The sequence below is a fragment of the Anarrhichthys ocellatus genome, unplaced genomic scaffold, assembly GCF_004355925.1.
Source record: "Anarrhichthys ocellatus isolate YVR2014 unplaced genomic scaffold, GSC_Weel_1.0 scaffold12, whole genome shotgun sequence".
Classification (NCBI taxonomy): Eukaryota; Metazoa; Chordata; class Actinopteri; order Perciformes; family Anarhichadidae; genus Anarrhichthys; species Anarrhichthys ocellatus.
In genome coordinates, this window is record NW_022280042.1 from 5,702,412 (window position 1) to 5,724,059 (window position 21,648).

General features: G+C 46.8%; 1 protein-coding gene across 3 annotated transcripts in view; it reads right to left on the minus strand.

Annotated features, from left to right (window-relative positions):
• Positions 1 to 21,648, minus strand: part of LOC116385994 (receptor tyrosine-protein kinase erbB-4-like) — a 187,225-nt gene that overhangs the window by 18,883 nt on the left and 146,694 nt on the right. For 2 of the 3 annotated variants that reach the window (XM_031851897.1, XM_031851895.1), the window contains exons 16-20: positions 21,145 to 21,189; positions 19,226 to 19,358; positions 13,217 to 13,339; positions 12,473 to 12,571; positions 9,507 to 9,692 (exon numbers count right to left, since the gene is read on the minus strand). In XM_031851897.1, the coding sequence (XP_031707757.1) occupies positions 9,507 to 9,692; positions 12,473 to 12,571; positions 13,217 to 13,339; positions 19,226 to 19,358; positions 21,145 to 21,189 (586 nt within the window). The remainder of the gene's footprint in view (positions 1 to 9,506; positions 9,693 to 12,472; positions 12,572 to 13,216; positions 13,340 to 19,225; positions 19,359 to 21,144; positions 21,190 to 21,648) is intronic. The other variant, XM_031851896.1, reaches the window with a different exon arrangement.

Consider the following 21,648-nt stretch of genomic DNA (forward strand, 5'->3'; position numbering starts at 1 on the left):
GGGGGGGGCTGTGGAATAAAAGATGCTGCGTTTAAAGGCGAGCAGTTAGACGGTGAGTGGAGAAAGAGGACGGACGTGATGGAGTACAGCAGGTGATAAATTCAACTCAGGTCTTCGGCGGATCTGGTGCTTGTCTGTGATATTGCCAACATGAGCGATACACTGACATGAAATAGCTATTCAGAAAGACTGTTAGGTTTTTGTTGCCAGGCAACATGCTCTTCCAGGAACCATCGGCGGGTCAATTGTTTTCAGGACACAACTCTTGGGTAGAAACGCTTGCGCCGTATCCATAAGCTATACAGTTTCTTTCCGAATTCATGAAAAGAGAAGGTGGAAATTAAAGGCAGCACACTGAGTTTGGTACAGGAACCAGAGGGTGAGGTGTCTGTTTCCAGAGGGAGCGATAAGAGCGCCGCATGTGGTGTACCACCCCCCCCTCACACTGAAACCCCACCGCCCCGGCGAGCGGGCGAAGAGGCAGCAACAATGTGAGCAATGTGGGACTGTCCGCATGCCGAGAACCGGGACCGGTGCGATAAGGAGCGTGCACAATGGGCCCGCTCATGTGGTCGTCTGTCACGCGCTGTGTGCCGCGCCGGAGACAGAATTCCCACCGAGCTGGCGGTCCCCAAAGCATGCGTGCGTGCGTGCGTGCGTGCGTGCGTGCGTGCGTGTGTGTGTGTGTGTGTGTGTGTGTATTGCATTGCCAGTCAAGGTCCAGATGCTCCTCTCTTTAATCAGGTGAATACTCACACAGATTTTATTCTGAAACACTGTTTTGAAAGTGGAGACAAATCTGTTGCTAAAGCGTCTCACATCTCGGTTCAGCACGGAGCAATTTGCATAAAAAAAAAGAAGAAGATCTCCTTGGAAACCAATAAGCTCCAAAGTGCGTCACCGGATGGTTTGGACGGCTAATGGACGACTCAGCGGAACGTGACATAATGTGACATATATAACGACGGCTCAGTGGTGGCGCAGCAGTCGGGCTGCAGGCCCATTTACTACGCATTCAGCCGTTCGGGAACCACAGAGCAGCAAAAAAAGCAACCTGAGCGGAGTGTGTTTTTGTGTGTGTGTGTGTGTGTGTGAGAACACTGAGAGATAACGCGAGGTTTGCAATCCCTCTGAGGGAGTTTAAATACAATGTCGCACGACAATGATCGGTGCTTGCTTGCTTTCGTTCTTAATAATTACCTCCACCTCAAGAGAGGGAAGCGAATGTAAAATTATCCGAGCTCTGTCGCCATGATCTCAACTCCCCTGCGGGACATACAGATCCATCCGAAATGTCACTGTGCAGGCAATAAAAGACCGCTGCTGGCAAATTTACATGAGCAAATGTCAATAGTTTTTGGGCTGCTGCAGTGGAATTAGAAAGGAGGAAACAGCGACTTGATCAGCCAGATGAATGCGGCGAAATGTCCTTCGCTGGGTGACGACGCTGTCCCAAGCATCAATTATCTGCGCTCAGGCGGGATCCTGTGAAGTTGGAGGTTGCCCGTGGGCTGCGGTGAGGACAGTAATGATGGGTCTCATCGACGGCTCAGCGGCCTCGGAGTTCGACAGGTGAAGCAAACGGAGAGGAGGGAGAAGAAAAAAAAAAAAAAAAAAGAAACGAAGAAGGGGATCTGATCCTTATTTCAATCAAGTGAGCACCAGGCTATACGCTCAACCTTCACGCTGATGCCTGTAATTTGCCCACTACTTGCTGTGACATTGAGACGTTATAATGTGTTGTCGCGGCGGGTTATTATCACGCCGGGAAGCCGTCGGACATGATTCGACCAGCATTCGGGCTCACGATTGCATGTACGTGGGCACACAAAGGAGCATAATTTCCCTTAGTTTGTTCATAATGCGTCTGTTATTATGTCGAAAATGGAAACTTAATTACACTAAATCAAATCGGAACGCAGGCGGAATTTCTTGTTTTCTGAGAATGACATTTGTAGGACTTGATAATGGAAGAAAAGGCAGTGAGCAGATTACAGAAACCGAGTTGCAGGAGAACGCCCGCGAATTCCCGCCGCTGCTCATCTGCCGCCGTGAATACGTCTGCGGCTAATGAGCCTCGGCTTCTGGCGTCACCGGTAACGGGTGTGTGCGGGGAGATGTGACCGATCCAATCAGGCCTTCCTACCCAGTGGATCTGGCAGTCAAATCCCTCCCCTTATGCATCCTTGAGCACTGCTGATCCTTACAGATAATTAGAAAGACCCGGGGGGGCTTATCCCTCCACCTCGCGCTCTCCTCCTCATCACCTCGCGCTCTTCCTCCTCTGCCTCCACCCTATCTCCTCGTTTTGTTGCATCAGCAGGGACATGTGCGTACTCCTGGGGACTGGTCCGTGTGTGTGTGTGTGTGTGTGTGTGCGCGCGGAGGAATTTGTGAACGTGTTTGGAGAAAGGGGAAAACTGCTCAGGGTGCACATTAGTTGGTTTTGGGTTTTTTCTACGATGTAGAATAGTATTATGGGTTGCACTGTTTGGTAATCACGGCGTGATGTGCTCTGAGATGCAAAGAATTGTGGGACTGCATTATTAATGAAGCCCCAGGGAAGTGAAGTGCTGAACATGGATCACTACCATAGAGCCTGCTGACTGTATTAAATTCACTATAACTTAGTATGTGTTTTAGTAGAAAATACAGACTGGAATAAAATAAATTGAATGTATAGCGTGGCACTGAACACATCAATCATTCACTATACTGTATATATCATGGATGCTTACTGTTTAAAAGCATTATACACACGTATGTATGCATTACAGTACATGCAAACTCTGTTTCATCCACAGCACTTTCAGGAGTTCTTCTCCACATTGGCTTTGCAAGGGTTAATATTCACTATTTCAACCAAAATTATAATGAAATAATATTGGCCACTGCAGCTTTAAGCAACAAAAAAAAAGCAAGTAAGAGGGCCGTGAGTTGCAACTGTTTTACCAAATGACTAATTCCAAGGTCAAGTATCAACTTTGATGCTTCAATTGTAAGCCAACGCAACAAGAATGTGTCACGTTTCAACTCCATCTGCTGAAGAAGACCATTAAAAAGGTCTGGAAACAGCTAGTAAGCAGTCCTTGAGTTGGGATTGTTTTTTTTTACACCCAAGAATTGCATTAAACCTGAGCATCTAACGTGGATAAAAGTATCCATCCATACACTGAAACTTTGGTTCTCACGTTCTCCAACACACTACACATGTTCAACCTGTCGACGACAAATACGGAGAACAATAGGTTCCACCTCCAGGCTGCATCGCGTTCGCTCATCAACCGCTGTTGACAGGAGTCATGTTATTTTTCCAGTCTTAATCATAATTGCCTAATTGCCTTTCAGCACGTGGCAGAATGTTTTCGTCGCTCTTTAACTAATTGCTCCTGCTGTAAGACGTTGTATTCACATTCTCAGGACGACAACAAGCACAGATATCTGCACTACAGTGCGCTGTTTGGAAACAAAAATGTATTCACGGCATCTTTCTGTGAAATCTTTCATATGTAAATACGCATGTGCGCCTGACTCTTCTGAGGAGCTCCAAGAGGATCTCTGGGGGTTTTCTGAGCAGGCCCATGGTGTGTCTTTAGGGGGCCCTGGCAGACAGTTGGCTATAGTGTTTCTCAATGAGGGACAAAGAGAGGCTCTCAAGATGTACGAGGACAATCTATACAAGACAAAGACAAGGAACAATGTGTTGGAGAAAGAGATACATCTTTGGGGTGCCACAAGGAGCAAGGAGGTAGGAACCAAAGTGACTTTGCATAGAAAGTCAACTGATCTGATGTCATATTTCAGGACCACATGTTCAGGACCACCCGGTTGACGTCTGCAGAGGAGGAGGAGGAGGAGGAAGGAGTGTTAAGGCTTGGCTAATGAGCCCAGGCGATATGTGTTTGCTCAGCACGGCGCGGCGTTTTGCGGGGAAGCGAATGACACGGAGGGCTCCGCACTAAGCTCGACCAGATTGGATCTCCCGCCATCGGGTGGCATCTCCTGGGGAGCCACCCGGGATGCAAATCTAAACACACAAACACACGATCTGCTGTGGATGCACACATATGGGGCCAAAGATTGGGACCCATGTTTAAAAGGTCCCCAGATTTAACTTTTCCTTCCCCTGACTAAGCAGTGTGTGTGTGTGTGTGGAGTCTTTTTCTTGTATGTGCTTAGTTTTCTAAAGCATATACTGTCAATTTAAGCGATCACGCCATTGCTTACGCACACATGCTTCCAAGCATGTTTTACCTCAACGCAGGACAGTGTTCAGCTCACCGTGGGAGACATGTTTGGAGGTCGGTGTCCAGCGCCATCATTAGCACTGTCAATCTGTAAAACGTCATCCAGGGCCGCCATGACACCGGAGCGCTGCTCTAACTGGGGGGTTTCCCTGCAGGGCATGTCTTGCTAACGTCAGTCCACGAGTTCGCCCGTGGGTATGTTTATATGAGGCGCTCCACCGCTCACCGCTCACCAAGCGAATGCCTGAATGTGGCCCAGATTACCAGCCCCCGTCAAGCAGCCACCCGCCAAAAAAAAAAACAATCAAGACCCTCGTCCAGCCCAGACTTCACTGTCAAACCCAATCATTTCACCGGCAGGACAGCGACTTGCCGAATCTATTTTACTTTCATTATACTGAGCCGGAGGAGAGAGAAAGTGAGAGGAGAGGGGAGAGGGGAGGCAAATTAAAAGACTCCCGTAGCCCTGCATACACTCAGTTCCGATCCCATATTTAATTCAGTGATTGATTTGTTCATTAAAATACATCCCAAACCTAATTATTCCATTAATAATCCAAAACCTAATGAAAAAAAATACTCTGTATATGTGTGTGTGAGAGGGTGAGAGAGGGAAAGAGGGAATCAGTTAGTGAGTGATAAAGAGAAGCTGGAGACAAGAGGGAGACGCAGGAAGAGTTGGAGAACGAGGTCATTTTTTCCCCCTAGTTTTCTTCAACTACACAAACATTTGCACACACGCAAACACACACAGAACCATGGAGGTCATTTGAGGATGTGTGGCCTGGAGCGGGTAATGTAGAAGGAGATGTAGGGTAAACTTTGACCTCCGATAAACACGAGCGAGCACATGGCCACCATGGCAACTGAGAAATGGGCAGAGATGGAGACGTAGCTGTTCATGTGTGGATGGAGGAGAGACAAGGAAAGGATAAGAGAGGAAGAAAAGAGAACGGAAGAAGAGAAAAGAAGAAAGAGGAAGAAAACGATATGCTAGGTGAGGAAAGAAGGGGAATAAAAGGGAAGAGCAGTACAGCCAAAAAGAGGAAAGAAAAGGAAAAGACACAACACACCTGAAACGAAGTAAAGGAAGGGAACAGAACAAAGAGATAGGAAAGGAGAAAAAACAAAGGAAAGGAAAGATGGAGACTAATAAATTAGAGGCCATTCGCACGGATCCAAAGAGACGTCTGTGTGTGTCCTGTATAATGTGAATGTGTGTGCCGCTATGCAAGCGTCAGTCATTGTGTGTGGCAGTGCGGGAGTGGGGCAGCCCTGAGTGTGGCTGGAGATTAATGGGGGCCATTACCTCAATGCCCAAAACACTCAGTGATGAAGAGTCACTGCCTGGCGACAGGCCTTGGCCAATCCATTTGCGGCGCAGCGGTCACCTGCCCGGGTCAGAGCCCACATACGGTGGGTGTTTGTGCTGTTGTGGTGATGGTGGCGGGGGGTGGTGGATTGGCAAATTGCCACAACATTATGGCGAAATAGGAAAACAACAGGAAAGTTTCCCTCCACCTGGTTCGTTTTGCCGCTGGCATGGACAGGCTTTATCGTTTCTCTTTGGCCAAACACACTACGATGATCGCATGCGTCCGCTCTGGAATGCAACTGAGTACATCCACTCAAATACATTTTTGACATACTTGTACTTCAGTGTTTCCATTGCATGCCACTTCATCGCTATTGCACTACATTTCACAGGTAAATATTCCTCCTTTTGTGTCAAACATTGTCAGGTCCCCGCCGTGCTTCCATTATGTATCCCGACGTCATTGTGTCGACATTTCTTTAATTGCACTTTGTGATATACTGTGGAACGATGATTGGAAGGTTTCCCTTGTCTCGCCACTGAATAGGAGGCTATGGAGTGCAATTATTAACAGCAAAGTAATGATGCTTACATTCCTTGATTCTCGTCGCAATAGAGAGCAATGATCACGGCAAGGAGGATGTTTCTCTGTGTTTACTGTCTCACCCAAAATTGCTGCGCCATTCTTCAAAGTGCTTGACGTTTCCCTCATTATCGACAATATTTACTGCCGCTGGAGGATGGAGGAGGAAACCCAAGCTGAATTACTCATGAATACTTTTGGTAATCAAGTACTGTATAGATTTATAGATTTTCTGACTTTTGTTATCAAGTAATTATGGCATTGCTCCTTTTACTCAAAGGAAAACAATACTTTTTTGATATCTTACCAAAAATGTTTAACATGAAGCTGGACCTGACAACCAGTTAGTTTAGCTTTCCTAGCTTAGCATAGCATAAAGCTAAGCTAAAACAGCTAGCCTGTGTCTGAAAGTAACAAAATCTGACTGAGCCTGAGAATTTTGTTATCTTTGGACAGAGTCAGGCTAGCTGTTCCCCCAGTGTCCAGTATTTATGCTAAGCTAAGCTAACTGGGTGCTGGCTCCAGCTAATTTCCCAACTATTCCTTAAAATAAAGCCCCTCAATAATTCCTCTACCGGTACTCACAATATAAGATATAATATAAAGTACTTTGGCAAATGTATCCACTACATCCTATGGCCCTCAGAATTCTGTAAAGATCTCTCTCTGTGTTATTTAATTGAATACCTGCTTTATTCTCTCCTCTATCTTAACAACATACTTTTCAAAGCCAACTGAAGACCAAGGGAAAATGATTTCCCCTTTGCTAGAAAATTGTGTCTCTTGGTAAGGATGCTGTTTGTCCTGGAGGACAGGCTCCCTATCATTACCTTGAGAGTGCAAAGATCACTCAGAGAAGAGGGCTCCGAGTTATTTATTGGGCTCACATGCCCAAACACACACAGGCACGTGTTCGGATACACACCGGGGCGCAAAACCGCACACATGAATGGGGAGACACGTTACTGCTCACGGACACACCGCAGAGAATGTCAGTCTTTTTCTGGCTTGAAAAAAATAGCTCGGGGCCATGTGATGGAAGATCCATGAGGCTAATAAAACAGAAGAAACAAGATTTCTGGCTTTAATGCTGTGAGCATTTAGCTCGACTCCGTGTGCTCGGGTTGACCGGTCTGGAGCACATGCTGCTAAATGGACTCCCTGCTGTAACTGGGAACACATAGCTGTATCAGTAAGGAGTGGAATCAACATTTAATCAAATTCACCCATGAGCAGTTTGGCGCAGTTTCTAGACCTGCTAGCGACATGGCTCAAAGGATGGCCAGTTGGACTACTGGATTAAGTGCCATGGAATTTTGTAAAGACCTAATAAATACTGTATTCGTAAACAAATGAAAATAATGACGTTACACATGTAATCCTGAGAGATGTGTCTCCATATTGACAGCAATGGAAGCAATAATGGAAAGGATAGCAGGGAAATAAACCACACTGACTCCACTGATTTGATTCCCAAAGCCACTCAATGAAAACTAATCATCAGTCTTTGATTTCCAATCAATCACTCGAGCACCTTCATCCACACTCTCCACCCAGCCACAAGACGGAACTGCAGTTATTGCAGTCAATCACAATCAAACTACTACAGAGCTGAATGTCACCGTGCCGTGTGGGTTCGAGGAAAGGTTGTGAATAATACTCCCTCTTGCTCTTCCTCACTTATGGTACCACTAAGAAACTGACACTTCCCCCTCTTGCCACCACAGGTGAAATCGAATCCAATTACGGCAATAAGTACCAGCTGAAGCAACCTGCTCCCCATGCTCTTGGGAATCATCCATCATGGGGAATAAAGGGTTAAGACCTCCCACAATAACCCCCCACCCCGTGAAACCACAGCGCTCATCCCCGACTTCGACAGATATATTGCATTTAACGATGACCAATATGAATCAATTCCAATAGTCCGACTCATAAAGGAGTCCTTTAGAAAGAGGACATTATTTTTCATGGCAGCATGCTAGTTTGTAAGGAGCTCGTATGAAGTCTTACAAACAGCTGAGATCTCAACACGTTCTTAAAATCCAGATGTGACGCACTACACTTTCTTTCACCGACATCATATATGCATCAAGCTGGTCCCAGCTGATCCAGTGCTCCCTCGCCCACACATGATAATTTATCTGATCAGGGATCAGATGAACGCCACAACTGTGTGCCTGCATGTTTGGAAAATCCCCGGAGTCTATTTGTCCCAGTCACCTTGGACGTGCCGGGGAGTTCTATGCCTCATTTCTGTGTAATTTAGTGTCACTTCAGCGGGGGCCGCGATCACAGGGACACAGCATTCTGTGATATCGGGTAGCTATTCAATATGCTCAAGAGGCACAAAGCTATGAATAACTAACATAAGTGAAGTGGCGTCACCTCTGTGTTTCCATTGCAACAGGGGAAATTGTTTAGTATAATGGCGTTGTGATAAATGGATCAGTGGCCTGCAGTAAAGCAACACAGATGCTTCGTGCACATACGAAGTATTTGGTTTGACCAGTAAAAAAATAACTGACTGCAATTTTAGATGCACTGGAAGCAGGGAGCTGAAAGCTCATTGGGAAGAACCGTCCATCTTCACAACACACATTAGCAAAACGGCACTAAAGCTAATCTGGTAGAATATTAACAGTTGTTGTTTTGTCTAAAATCCTATCAGGCTGATCAGTGCCAGTGGTAAATCAGCCTCGGGGGGGGTTGCCTCTGTGTCACAGCAGATGCCTGCACATCATGTAATAGCACCCTACTGCCATCCCAGAGTTATAACTCAGAGATGTTAAATCTCACCCAGCAGTTACACGATCGAGCAGTCTGGCCGCGTTGACTTTGTTTGCAAAGACAACACGAATGTTCTTTTTTGGGGTAAGCAAAAGCACGCCCTACTGCTGTTTCGACGAATCCGGGGTGCAGATTTTTGTTTGTGTGGCAGAGAAGGGGTGTTTAATTTGTTGATTCCTCGCGCCGCCACTCATTCCCTGAGAGAATAATGCGTGTTGATGCTCTTCTAAGACGGAGTTCAAAGCAAACTAGGCATGTTGCTGCGGAAACAACGTCAGTGGCCCTCCCGTGTCATTGTGAAGGGTGGTGGAAATTAGGATCAACGGGGGCGAACTGGAGGAGATTATAACTAAGAAGTCAACAACAAAAGACCCTAACTGCAAAAAAATCTGAGCTTGTGGACTTGGCAAAATTCTACGTGTCACCATCCGTCACATTCTGGCTTGAGGGGGAAAAGAAAAGCTCACGCAACATTAACACAAATATCTATTACAACCCTCACACCTGCCAACACGTACGGTGTAGCAACAGCCACGTCCCCGTCTCGTCTGACCGGACCGCCGTCTCTTACCTTGGCGATTTGGACACACCAGTTGAGCAGCAGCTGCGATCCGATGTTGTCCTTGTGCTCGTGCACGTAGTCGAGGAGGCAGCCGTGGGGCATGAGCTGGGTGACCAGCTGGATGGTGGGGCTCAGGCAGACGCCCAGCAGACGCACCAGGTGGGGGTGCTCCATGCTGGCCATGATCAGGGCCTCCTGGGTGAGAGGGGGGGGGGGGGGGGGGGGGGGGGGGGGGGGGGGGAAGCGGGACAAAGAGGGACTAAGAAGGTTGTTGCATTTCAGTTCGTCCTCTGTTTACCCAAAACATAATTTATCAACTGTGGCAAATATAGGAGAGTAATCTGAGAGTAACTGAACTTCAAGCCTGGTGATCGGATGTTCTTGCTAAAATGCACCATGGGAGTCTATTGCATCTATTACCCATGGATACAACTTCCTTCTGCAGCTGGAGTTAGATGCATGAATTTAGACTTGTGGAATGATGACTATATCTGCATGCAAAGCATCTGTCCACAGAGTATTCCCACTGTGCGAGAAAATCCTGCAGAAACCCCCTTCAAAGCTGCACAAACGCAGTCTCTTTCATTTATATTTTAACATGCATAAAACACAGAGGTTCTTAGCTGTCGCACCGACACCGCCGAACACAGAGTCACTGCGTGTCTGATTTCACAGGCTTTCTCCCCGGTTTGATATGGCGTGTAAATGCATTTTCCGTCTCATCTCTCTCATCCCCTCCTGCGGCAGATGGCCGAAGAGGTTTTGAACAGTTGGGACTCAACGTCGGGTAATTGTTATTGCGGTGCTGCAAGCAGAAGGATGTGTGGTGGTGATGAAGTGTTATGATAGGCGAGGGCTGGTACTCGTGGCCGGCGTGAATGTGCATTATGGCAGAGCAGAAGCTGCAACCCGGAGCTGCTGCTTAAAAAACACTCACTTCAGTCGCTCCCCTCGTCTCCTATTGCCTCTCTCGTTCGCACACTCTCGCTTGTGGACACACTCTCTTGGCAGCTCTCCGAAACACTCCATGCTCGCACACTCAAGGACACAGTTACACTCCCTCTTGCTGTGTCTGCGCGAGGCAAACGGTTCGAGGAGGAGGAGGAGGAGGAGGTGTATATCCAGGCTCGGCCCCCGGGGCAGTTGATATATAGATGAGGTGCCTTTTTAAATTCAGGTGCTAAAGAATGAGCTTGGAGGCGAGAATGGTGGCGGTGTCGGTGTGAGTGGATTAATTCTAAACAAGAGAGGGGGGGGGCAATAGGCCGTAGAGAGGCTTTTGGCACCATCAGTGGCCTGATTTAAACAGAGCCTCGCGGCCCAAGGTAGTGCCACTACATCTCCACTTCATAAAACCACCTGCTCCCCCCCCCACCCCCTGCCATGCATACCTCACACCTCAGGATGAAGGGAGGAAGAAGACGGGAGGGAGGGGAAGAGCAAAGGAGGACAGCTGTGTGTGTGTAACAGAAAGTAGAAGAAAGCGCTTTTATTCTCGCTGTGACTCCAAAAGACCCGCGACTCCTAACCCATGTCTGGCTATACTATTGCACCGGCGCTCCACTCCCGTGTGTGCGTTTTGGTTTCTCTCTCGTCTCCCCGAGCGCTGACCTCCATTACTGCCGGCTGACCCCCCTCTCCAATCTAGCTCACTCCCCCTCACACACACACACACACACACACACACACACACACACTTGTGAAAGTGTGTGTATGCATCGATATGCACTAATTTAGTGTGCTGTATTAGGCTTTTGCATTTCACATGGAATAATCAACCCGCTCACTCAAAATTTACATTTCTGCCGACACAAACAAATCAGCCTGCAGCTCGCGCATACAAGGCCGCCACCACCTGGGGAGCCTTTTGTTGTAAAGTGCGCGCCGTTTGGTTATTGGTGTTTATATGTGTGGATTTTCGGAGTGTGTTTTGGAGCTGGCACTCCAGTGGCCAGTTTCCCAGCGGCGAGGCGTGAGCCTGCCTTTAGATTGCTGTTTAACAAGCCGGCAGACGGAGCATATTGGCTCTGGATGGACAGAGGCCCCTGCTGGGAGAAACAGGGGGAAGAGGAAGGGAGGGAAAGAAGGGAGAGGAGGGAAGATGCAGGGAGAGAATAGAAGATGAAAAAAAATGGGCAGAAAGGGAAATAAAAGATGGAAGCACAGCCATGTTGTTTCAGTAACACGACAATTCACTGTAATTTATAGTCTATGAAAAAGTCCAAGGTGACATGTTCCATATCGGCTTGTTTTGTCTGACCAATGTCGTGACACCCACAGATTCATGTTTCTGAGGTGCTGGACCAGGAGCATTCTGGGCCTTTATGCTTGAAAAATGACAAATCGGCAAATGAATCAACTAATAAATCAACTAATCATTTTAGCTTTACTGTCAATGTAGAAGAGCAAGAGCTACTCCACATGGTTTGGTTTGTGTGCAAGAAGAAAAAGAAGAAGAAGAAGAAGAAGAAGAAGAAGAAGAAGAAGAAGAAGAAGAAGAAAAGATGGAGTTGGAAGAAGTTGGATGCAGAGCTGCAGAAGATTTAAACAGCTGGGCAAACATCCAAAACAATATTGAAGATGAACTACCATCCTTTTTGCAAAACCTGGTGATAAGTAAACTGCGGTGTGAAAAGAAAGATGGGTAAAAGAGGGAGGAAGAGGGGAAGAAAGGACAGAGGAGAGAGGTGACGAAGATAAGGTGGGAAGAGTTGGAAACTCCCCAGCTTGTTCCCTCCCTCCTCCTCTATCGCTCCTGGATTCCAATAAAGCCATATCTCATAAACAAGTGCTGTTTTTTAATAGAGTCTCGTTCAATACATGCCTGGCTGTACAGCACAGTGGAGTTCGCTTTATTACTGGCTCTGACTGAGATGGTACTCTCGTAAGAATTTATCGCCGAATGCACAATCCCACAGAGTGACAGGGCTCGGGCAGGTCTCACGAACACGAGCAGCCTCGATATAAACACTCACGTCCATGAACTCCACGTTAGCTTTGGGGCCCGTGGTCTCGTTGAGGATTTTAATAGCCACAGGGATCTTCACCGTCTCACCTTCCGGGACCCAGATGCCCTGAAACACACAAGTAATCCCCCATAAATACAGTCCCAGTAAACACCCACAGCTGAGGCGCTGATGATTTTGATGGGTACTTCCTGTGCTTCATTCCTCAGATTAAAATAAAAGATTAAACACTTCTACTCACTGTATGGTGCCGAAATAAACCCAAGCGAAGAGCTTTGGATCATAACATGCCGATAAATTCATGTATCACTATGTATGCAGATTAATTGTATTAAAGTATGGCGATAAAAGCAAATAGGCCCATCAGTACTGTACTAGAGAGGAATGTAAAGCTGGGGGTAGAGAATGTCGTATTTTTCTTTAAATTTTTTTAGTTTGCTGAGTTTCGGGGTGGTGTGAATAATTCTGCCAAGGGCAGGGAAGTTGGCAAGCGAACAGCCGTTCCTGTTCCAGGCCCTTGAGCTGCCCTCGGCTCATGTCTCTCAGGGAACGCTGCTACAAAGGGACATGTTTACGCTTATTGTTTAGGTTGTCACGCAGGGGCGCTTCTACTTGAAAGAAACTTCTCGAGTGTCTTTCCTCGCCTTCTAGCTGACTTGCCGCTGTTTGATATATAATGCGGAGGCGGCCACATCTGAGTGAGGAGTGTGTGAATGATGGCAGGTGCTTTGACGCAGACACACACACACTGACCTTGTAGACGGTACCAAAAGCTCCAGAACCCAGAATCTTGACCCTCTTCAGCTCAGTCTCTTTGAGGATCCGCAGCTGAGCCTGGTTAGGGGCCGTTCCGCTCGGGGTCAGGGGCTCCACCAGCTGACAAAAACACACACATTCAAACTGTTATTCATGTATTCGTCACCTGTTCCAGTGCGAAAAGAGAAAAGCATAAAAAACATTCCTCTCGTCTTTTGTTGTAGAACCTGAAAGCGTGCCTCTGTTTTGCTGAATGCTAAAAACATTTCTTAAGAGTGTGCCTCAGGGTGCGATCGCTCCCTTTTAACATAATAAGCAAAGAGATCTTGGAAAGAGGAGTGCGAGGTGGACAAGGATTACGAGCAGCCAAAATACAGTGACTGCACTGTCCTGAGTCATGATTTTGGAAAACACACACAGACACACGCATTCATGAAATACAAATGATTCCGCTGTGTGAACGTGAAGTTCTGTCCGGGCTGGCAGTACCCGGCGTGCCCACCGCTGAACAAATCACAGCCCGGTGTCAGCTGCTATCACAGCCGACAACCAGTGGCGGCTCACCAGCTGTGCACACACAAAAAACAATTCCAATTCAAGGTTATGACGAGCCTCCTCCGCGGCTGCCTGCCTGCCAGTAACAGCTGACACCGAGCAGCGATCCCAGCAGCTGGCCCGGCCACCCACCCGCCTCACCACTAGCCGCTCCACAAAGCGTCGGCTGCTAAATATAAAAGAGCATGGAGCTGGCACCTGTAACCAAGCAGAGAAAAGACCTGAGCCAGAGGGATGGAAGAGCCACACACACACACACACACACACACACACACACGAATATGGCAGCATGTAGTGCACATCTCTGAACACATGCAGATGACATGCATGTACAGTGCACACAAATAATGACAACACATGCAAATTCACGCTCATAAACATCAAACACACAGGGATGGAAGCACATATCCGACCACAAAACACACACACACTCACACACACACAAGAAGTCAATGCCTCTGATCAATACATGTCTTAATGAGCCTATCAGCCTATCGGGGTCCCTCATTCGCCGCGGTTTATCAGCGGCATAATCACCCAGCTCAGCCACGGCCATCAAACAATATAATGAGACCATATATCAGCCGCTCAGCCATACACTTACTTAATGCGATATAAAACCATCAGCACAATAGGACCGGCGATCGCACCGTCGGGCCGGGGCCGGGGCCGCCAGGATGGATGACATTGCCCGCAGCTCGGCAATGACATGTCGTTTAATGTCTGTTTGTTATGGCCCGGGGGCCTGGAGGCGCAGCGTAAGGCCGCGGAGGTGTCACCGCAGGAAGGGAGTTAGCGGACGGAGGCGGCGGAGGGAGAGCGAGGGATAAATACCGAGGGGAAGTGAACGAGATGACAGGAGGCGCTGTGGCAGTTAGAGCATGACTCAGGGATTGTGTAACAGTGAAAACCTCCATCTTAGTCTGCTGTGTCTTGAAATCGTATTCATCTTGAACACCAACAGTTCTATAACAGTTTTGTGGGCAAACTGTGTGTTTTGATCAAAAGCTCCAGAACTGCTGGACCTCGAAGTGAAATTGTCTTCTATCAGATGCTCCATCCATGGTCAGGAATGAACCAATTAACTTGTATGTGTGCTGAAAAAATAGCACAAAGAAGAAATGAAGATTTTGTCCAATACTGGTAAGAGAAAGGATTCGGTGTTGGTGCCACTTTCTAAAAGAAGCGTACTTTAAAGCCCCTGAGAACTTCAAATCTTAGATTCAATATTTACAACTAAATAAGCAACAATCAAGAAGAGCTCAGCACTCAAGAACTCGGCTCATCTGCTTCATCACTACTCACATTTTTAATCACATTTGATTGACGGGGACAAAACCGCCACCGCCAACTGGCCTCACGCGTACTTTTTAAATGCTGCTGAATTCTGATTGGTATTCTGCTAATAACCTATGTCTCCGTTATCGATAGATACCCCTGGAGCCCCTGGATTAAGCAATTCTTCACATTCCTCTGCAAAGTACATATTGAATCTTAAAAAACAACAACATGATATGTTTAAATAAAGACACAAAGGAAACAAACAACATTAACATTGATAATTAAAATGTCAACAATGACGAATGAGCACTGTCGCATAGAAATGAGCAATTAAATGACAATAACTTCTGGGTTGCCAGGTTGTGAATGTCTAACATTTAAGTACACAGAACCACTGACTGCAGACTTTATTGACAGCAAGAAGGACAAGCTTTTTTCACATCCATCATATCAGCGCTGTATTTGGCCAAAGAGCATTATTTGATTTGCTGGCGCATACGCTGAAAACAAGTGAAATGGAGAGATTCAGTAAGAGAGAGGAGGAGAGGAGGTGATGGAGCAGTAGAATGAGCAGATGGCGACAGGCTGTGGCTGTTATTGTTTCATTAGGACGAAGCCGGGCCGGACTGATGAGGAGAGGAGAGGTCTATTAAATAAGATGCACACCCATGGCCTGCAAAACTCTCTGGAGCTCGTCCTCACTCGCACACACACACACTCACCACGCCACTTTATTTACCGGCTAATAATGCACCTTGCCTTTGCCAAATGAGCCTCACTGGTGCGCTGGACTCGGATGCTTCATTGGACAAATGAGCAGTATGCTCAAGCCTCGAGCAGGAATACATTGACAGAATTATTCTGTATCGACTAAGTAAACAATGTCCTCAAACATACGGTTGCACTGCGAGCCCTCGGGTACAGGCTTCAATGTGAACATCCCCCACATAGAATGCTACATTTGCTGCATCGTGTAATTGAAATCAGGTGACACAAGGCTGATATCTGGTTGTAGTTTTGATTGATATTTTTGACAACCGTTCCCGTCTATTGTAAAAATACAGAACTTATGCCAAGTGCCAAATATGGATTTGTTTCTGGGAATTGTTAAGTTATGCTCTCTATAGTCGGAATGGCCCGATAGTGGTGAAATTCTCTCATGAGATTTGGTTCTACTGTGTCATAAACAAACGGTACAATGCAGGACAGAAGGATCTGTCTGACGGCGTGTAAGGTCATAGAACCGAACATTTGCTCCCTCACATCACCCGCACCGTCCTTAGTCTCCAATTTGGGATATCTTGATGGCCCAGTAAAATATTCTCGCGGGTTACTTTGGAAACCACAATGACACAGAGTGAGCTCATTAAGGCCATTTGCACACGATAGCGGGGGAGGCGTGCTTATCAGTATGCAAGGGCATTCATTCTTTGGTATTAGCGAGCCCATTCCAGCGGCACTTGTCCTCCGCTATCTGCATTTAAAGAGCAGCCTTTCACTTCTTAGTTACTACACATGAATTCTTGTGGAAATCTGTTTCTGAGAGACCTGAAATTCAGGACTTGGAGTTGGCTGTCGTACAAATGCCTGTAGATGTCTTCTTCTCTCCGAGGCTCTTTTCCTGAAGTATAGTCATGGGGCCCGCGAGTGTTTCGACCACTGGCACCGAGCCAGAGCACTCTCTACTGTGCCTGCACCTGATTAGCTCCCGATTGGCTGGGGCAGACCTGATCCAGCTAACCATTGTAGAGCATTACTGGAGCTCTACAGGACCAGGCGGACATCGCTGGAAACAAGCCTGTAATGATAACCCACCATTGCACGGGGAAACTAGAAGCAGGTCAAATGGACTCTAATGTCCCCGTAAGATTAAATTCCCTGATGCATTTGACTGTTTCATAATAAGTGCATATGTTTTGTGTCTGCTTCATTTTTTCGGCTGAGCTCGTATACCGAACAGAAACGCTCTCTGTGATATCCAACATGACATATTTGGTGTCTTTTGAATCTCCGGGACCTTGAATTAAATTTAACATGAGGTTCAGGGTATTTGAACAATGCCCGGCTGCGCTGCATGCATTTGTAATGACATCCCGTGCCTCCGTTCAGCCGGGCCCGCCCCGCGGCGAACAACGGGAGCTGTCCAGCTCCCCCGAATGCTGAAATCCTTCTTTGAAGAAAGCAGAAGAGAGCGCGTAAGCAGCGTGAGAGCTGTCCACAGCCTGTGGTGCTGAAACACTCGCACGGCCCGTGTCTGTACAAAGCAGCTGGAAGAAGACCTTCCAAGTGCATTAGTCCCGCTTCATTGGGTTGGGGTCAAAGTTCAAGGCCCGGGAGCTGCAACAGTGGGGCGACTCTGCTGTTTGTGCTGTCGCTCCCTGCGAGCAAAGCAATTCGTGTTCATGGGATTCTTTAAGAGGCACCACAGTGTGAGATTGGCTTTTTTTTTTTACTTTCTTTTCTTTAAAGTCTATGTTTCTTTCAAGGTGAAAGAGAGAGGGAGAGGGGAAGAAACAACAAAAACGGGAAGACAGAGTTAAAAAGATAGAAGAATAAAGTGCTTATTCTCAAGGGAGACAGACGGATAAATGGACTTGCAGAGATCAAAATGGAGAACACAAAAAGAAAAATAGAAGGTGAGGATGCGAGAGACAGACAGAGGCAGAGAATATTAAAACAAAGACAACATTAAAGAAATGAAGTAGTGGCGCGTTTTGCGAGTCAACACAGCCTTCACACGTGTCCTTGATATGGAAATGCCGGCTGAGTGCTCAGATCACGTTCTGACAGCGTGCACTGGAGGCACCGCTTTCCTGTCTGACACAAGAGGTGAGCTCTCTGTTTAAAAAAGCTATGGCAGATAGGGGGGGCCCTGAGCCATCGCTGTCCCCAAACCCCTCATCCAGACAACTTGATCTCCGTTCACAGACTGGATTATTCCTTCGAATAGAGAATGCACATTCGCCAGCCATCCAGAGCATACCGTGAGGTTTCATCAGCCAGAAAGAGGTTTGTGGAAAGTGTGATACAGGCTGCAAGGAGCGCAGTTTTTTTTTTTTAAAACACCATTCAGATAGAAAGTAAACGGTCTCTGTGTGTATGTACAAAGCATGCACACGGTGGAAATGCACATATTAGAAGATGCAAAAGGGGGCGAGAAGACGCCCCTCCACCCGGATCCTGCATCGCCTCTCCTTCTCTGTGACAGTACATTAGCGATTCTGCTCGGACTGAAGGCTTCCCTCCCGGTCAAGAGGCTGTCGGAACAGGGCCTGGGTAATTAAGATGGATGAGTGTGGCTGGGATGAGGCAGAGACTGCCCATGGCCGCCCTCCTGCAATTCCCGTCTCTAGCCTGACAGCTGTCTATAACACTGTAGCCTCTACCTGTAAATTATCCTAATGCAGACTGACAAGCAGCCTGTCCTATAGGCAAGGCCACTCAGCCGACCCGCGGCGGTGACATAACCGCTGGGCGGCACACAGGAAACGGGGCGCGTCGTAGCAGCACAAAGGTGATCAACCGGAGCATGAACGCACACATAAACCCTGCACTCACCGCTCCACAATCTTTGACTTTCTCCTTTGAATATAAAGTCTACTCCGCTGTCTGATGCTTCCCCACAAATGAACCCCCTTCAAGGCCAGATCGATGGCCGTGCATAACTTTAAAACCCTCTGCGTGGTTTGGCTAAGTACCATAGCCAAGGTTTAAAGTTTCAAGGTTTGCGTGTGAGTCTAGTTTGGTTGGCATCCATCTGGAAAAGTGCAACTGCAACTTTGAGATAAAGGATTTCTAACCAACTCAAAGAAAGTGGGACGCCCCGCACCCAAAAATAGAAAAATATATAAATAATATGATTAGCTTGTTCAGCAAACTAAAACTTTGCCTTCTTCAGTTTTTGCCACATTAAAACAAGGGAAGCTTCTTTGCGGAAGCTATTCCCAATTTCCTCTCTGGGATCAATGAAATTCATTACACTGTGGTAATTGTCCAAAGTCATTAACCAATTCATCCTGTAGTTGCAAAATGGAGCAATTAACTCTCTAATCTCCAAATCTGAAACCTCAAACTAAAATAAACGAAGAAAAATAGTATTCTAAAGTGCCACGACACGCATGTGCGGTAGAAACTGATTTGTTGTCGTTATGACCCTCGACCCCCTCTCACCTCCGTCTCCAGGAAGCGCCGCAGGGCCCTCTTCTTCTTGATGCTTTTGCGTCGGACAGAAACGGCCACGCTGAGCGCCAGGATGACGATGATGAATAGGCCGCCGATAATGCCGGCTGCTATTAGTGGTGTCCTGTAGAGACGAGGGAAGAGAAGAAACATTGCCATTGCTGAAACGTAGAAAACAAAACAAAAAAGGCACTTGGAAAGATGCTGATGAATTCTCCAACCTGCTGTAGTATAAATACAATACTCTCACCACTTCAGATTCAACCCTCTGCTTTTAGAATCTGGACTCTTCAGCTTGATAGGCTGTTTCTACAATCTTATTCTCTCTCGTCTGTAATGAGTACGCGAGACAACAAGGCAAGCTCAGCAACAAAAAGAAAGAAAGTGACCATGTTTTCACGCTGTAAGTTAGATGTGACAATCGCTCCAAAGAAATGAGAATTTAAAGGCGTCAGCCCTTCACAAGTTGCTTCGTGATCATCAGGGGTCAAGTCCAGCCTAAAGGTTGGAAGTTAAAATCTCTAATGATGGCACTAATGCTTTTGCCATTTACATAGCTCTTGCGCTTGTGACTACAGTTATGGCACCACTCAAATCAGTCCTTCTATGACTCTCTTTTCCTTTATCCTGCCCCTCCTATCCCTATTCCATTTCATCTTTCTCGCCAGAATCTTCACTACCCTCTTCATCTTTTGAAAACACAACCGCATAGAAACGAAATAACACCTGCTTCTACCAGATACCTGAAGTGCGAAGCTCTTCTCTTTGTAAAGGCCATTAGCAGCTAATGGAAGACTCTTGTACCGTGGCGCTATGGGCGGGCAAGGTGCCGCAGCTTTTGCCGAATCGATTCTGACGAAACAGAAGGAGGGGGAGGGCTTGGAATTTACAAAGAGGGCTGCGGGTCTGGACATAATGAAATATACAGACATGTGGTGAATAGTAATCCAGCAGTTTGGAATGAATTAAATAGAGATGGGGGGGGGGGGGGGGGGACAAGGAGAAATACAACAGTGGAGGGAATTAAAAGAGATGGAATGAAAAGCAAAATAAAGAAGAAATAGGAGCAAAGGGAAGAGAAAGGGGGACAAGAAACAGAGAGTGTGACAGCACCAGGTGAGAGACACGGGTGAGGACTTCTCCAATTAGGAGGAAAGGGTTTACAGCAGAACAAGCGACGCGAGGTCACCAGATGAGACGGGGGGAAATAATGCCACTGTGTGAGCAAAAGGACAAGTCTGGGAATAGAGACTCAGCAGAAGCCTACCAGAGGGAAAACAACAAAAAGGTCTCATTTCCTCTCTTAAAAGGGAGCTCAAGACCCCCTTTTTATGGCTGTGCTGGTTTGGTTGAATTCTAATGAGTTCAACACTCTTTAGAGTTTGCTCCAACTGTAAAGATCACTTGTTTTTATGGGCATTTTTAATACGTTTTGTTGTTGTTTTGTCTTCAGGCTATTTAGGTCGCGTGGCACACAATACTTTCTCTAAATTGACCCTTTGCTAAGCCTGCTAGAAACGTTACGTTTTAGAGATGTTTGTCGTTAACGTTTAACCACCGCTAGCGGAAAATCAACTCGAGCTGGAACAATTTCACAAGTCAATTGCAACTCTTTTAGATCTCTAAATGCGGAACATTAAAATCACATAAAAGCTGAATATTTTTTACTCTCTTTCATAATTTAAATGACAGTCCACTGACACATTTGAATAAATGTCAACAGTGGCACAAATTAGGCCACGAGATTCACGCCGGAGCAAAACATTCCTAAGTCATCCATCAATTACAGGATACAAAAAGTGTCTGCACTCTGGTTTTAATGAGTATCCTGAGAGAGTTTAATGAGTAGTGGCAGGGTCTGATGCTGGTCTCCCAGTCCCACGTCACAAGAGTAACCTGAGATCTCTTACCTGTCCATCATCCCGACACAATCTTGGAGTCTTGGCCCGGCGCACCTGCAGGGCAGACAAACCAAAGAGAGATCATCCATTAAATCAGGGACGGGGTTATGAGTAAACCTCGCGTTGTCTTTCTTCCACGTCAGTCAGCTGTCACCGGGCGGGAACCTGTGGAAGATTGGATCCACGAGCACGGCTGACCACTTGTCAATATGACGGGGAAGAAGCGCTCTGTTGGGAAAGCGTTGTTCTTCTGTGTTTATCGAAGACACTTCTGCATCATCTGGCAGCGTTTCCGAAACAAAGTGCTGTGCTAAAACCTTTGGGGAAATGAACAGAAAACAGTCAATTGTCTGTTTCGCTGTCTATTAAAAATTAAAATCCTCTAGAGAAGTGGTGCGAAAAGAAAGAAGAGACAGTAAGGATGCTCCTCCATTGAGCATTTGTCCCTCACTTCCCTTCAAGAGCTGAAACACTGGAAAATTTGGCTCGATGTCGAGGACTGGGTGTAGATGT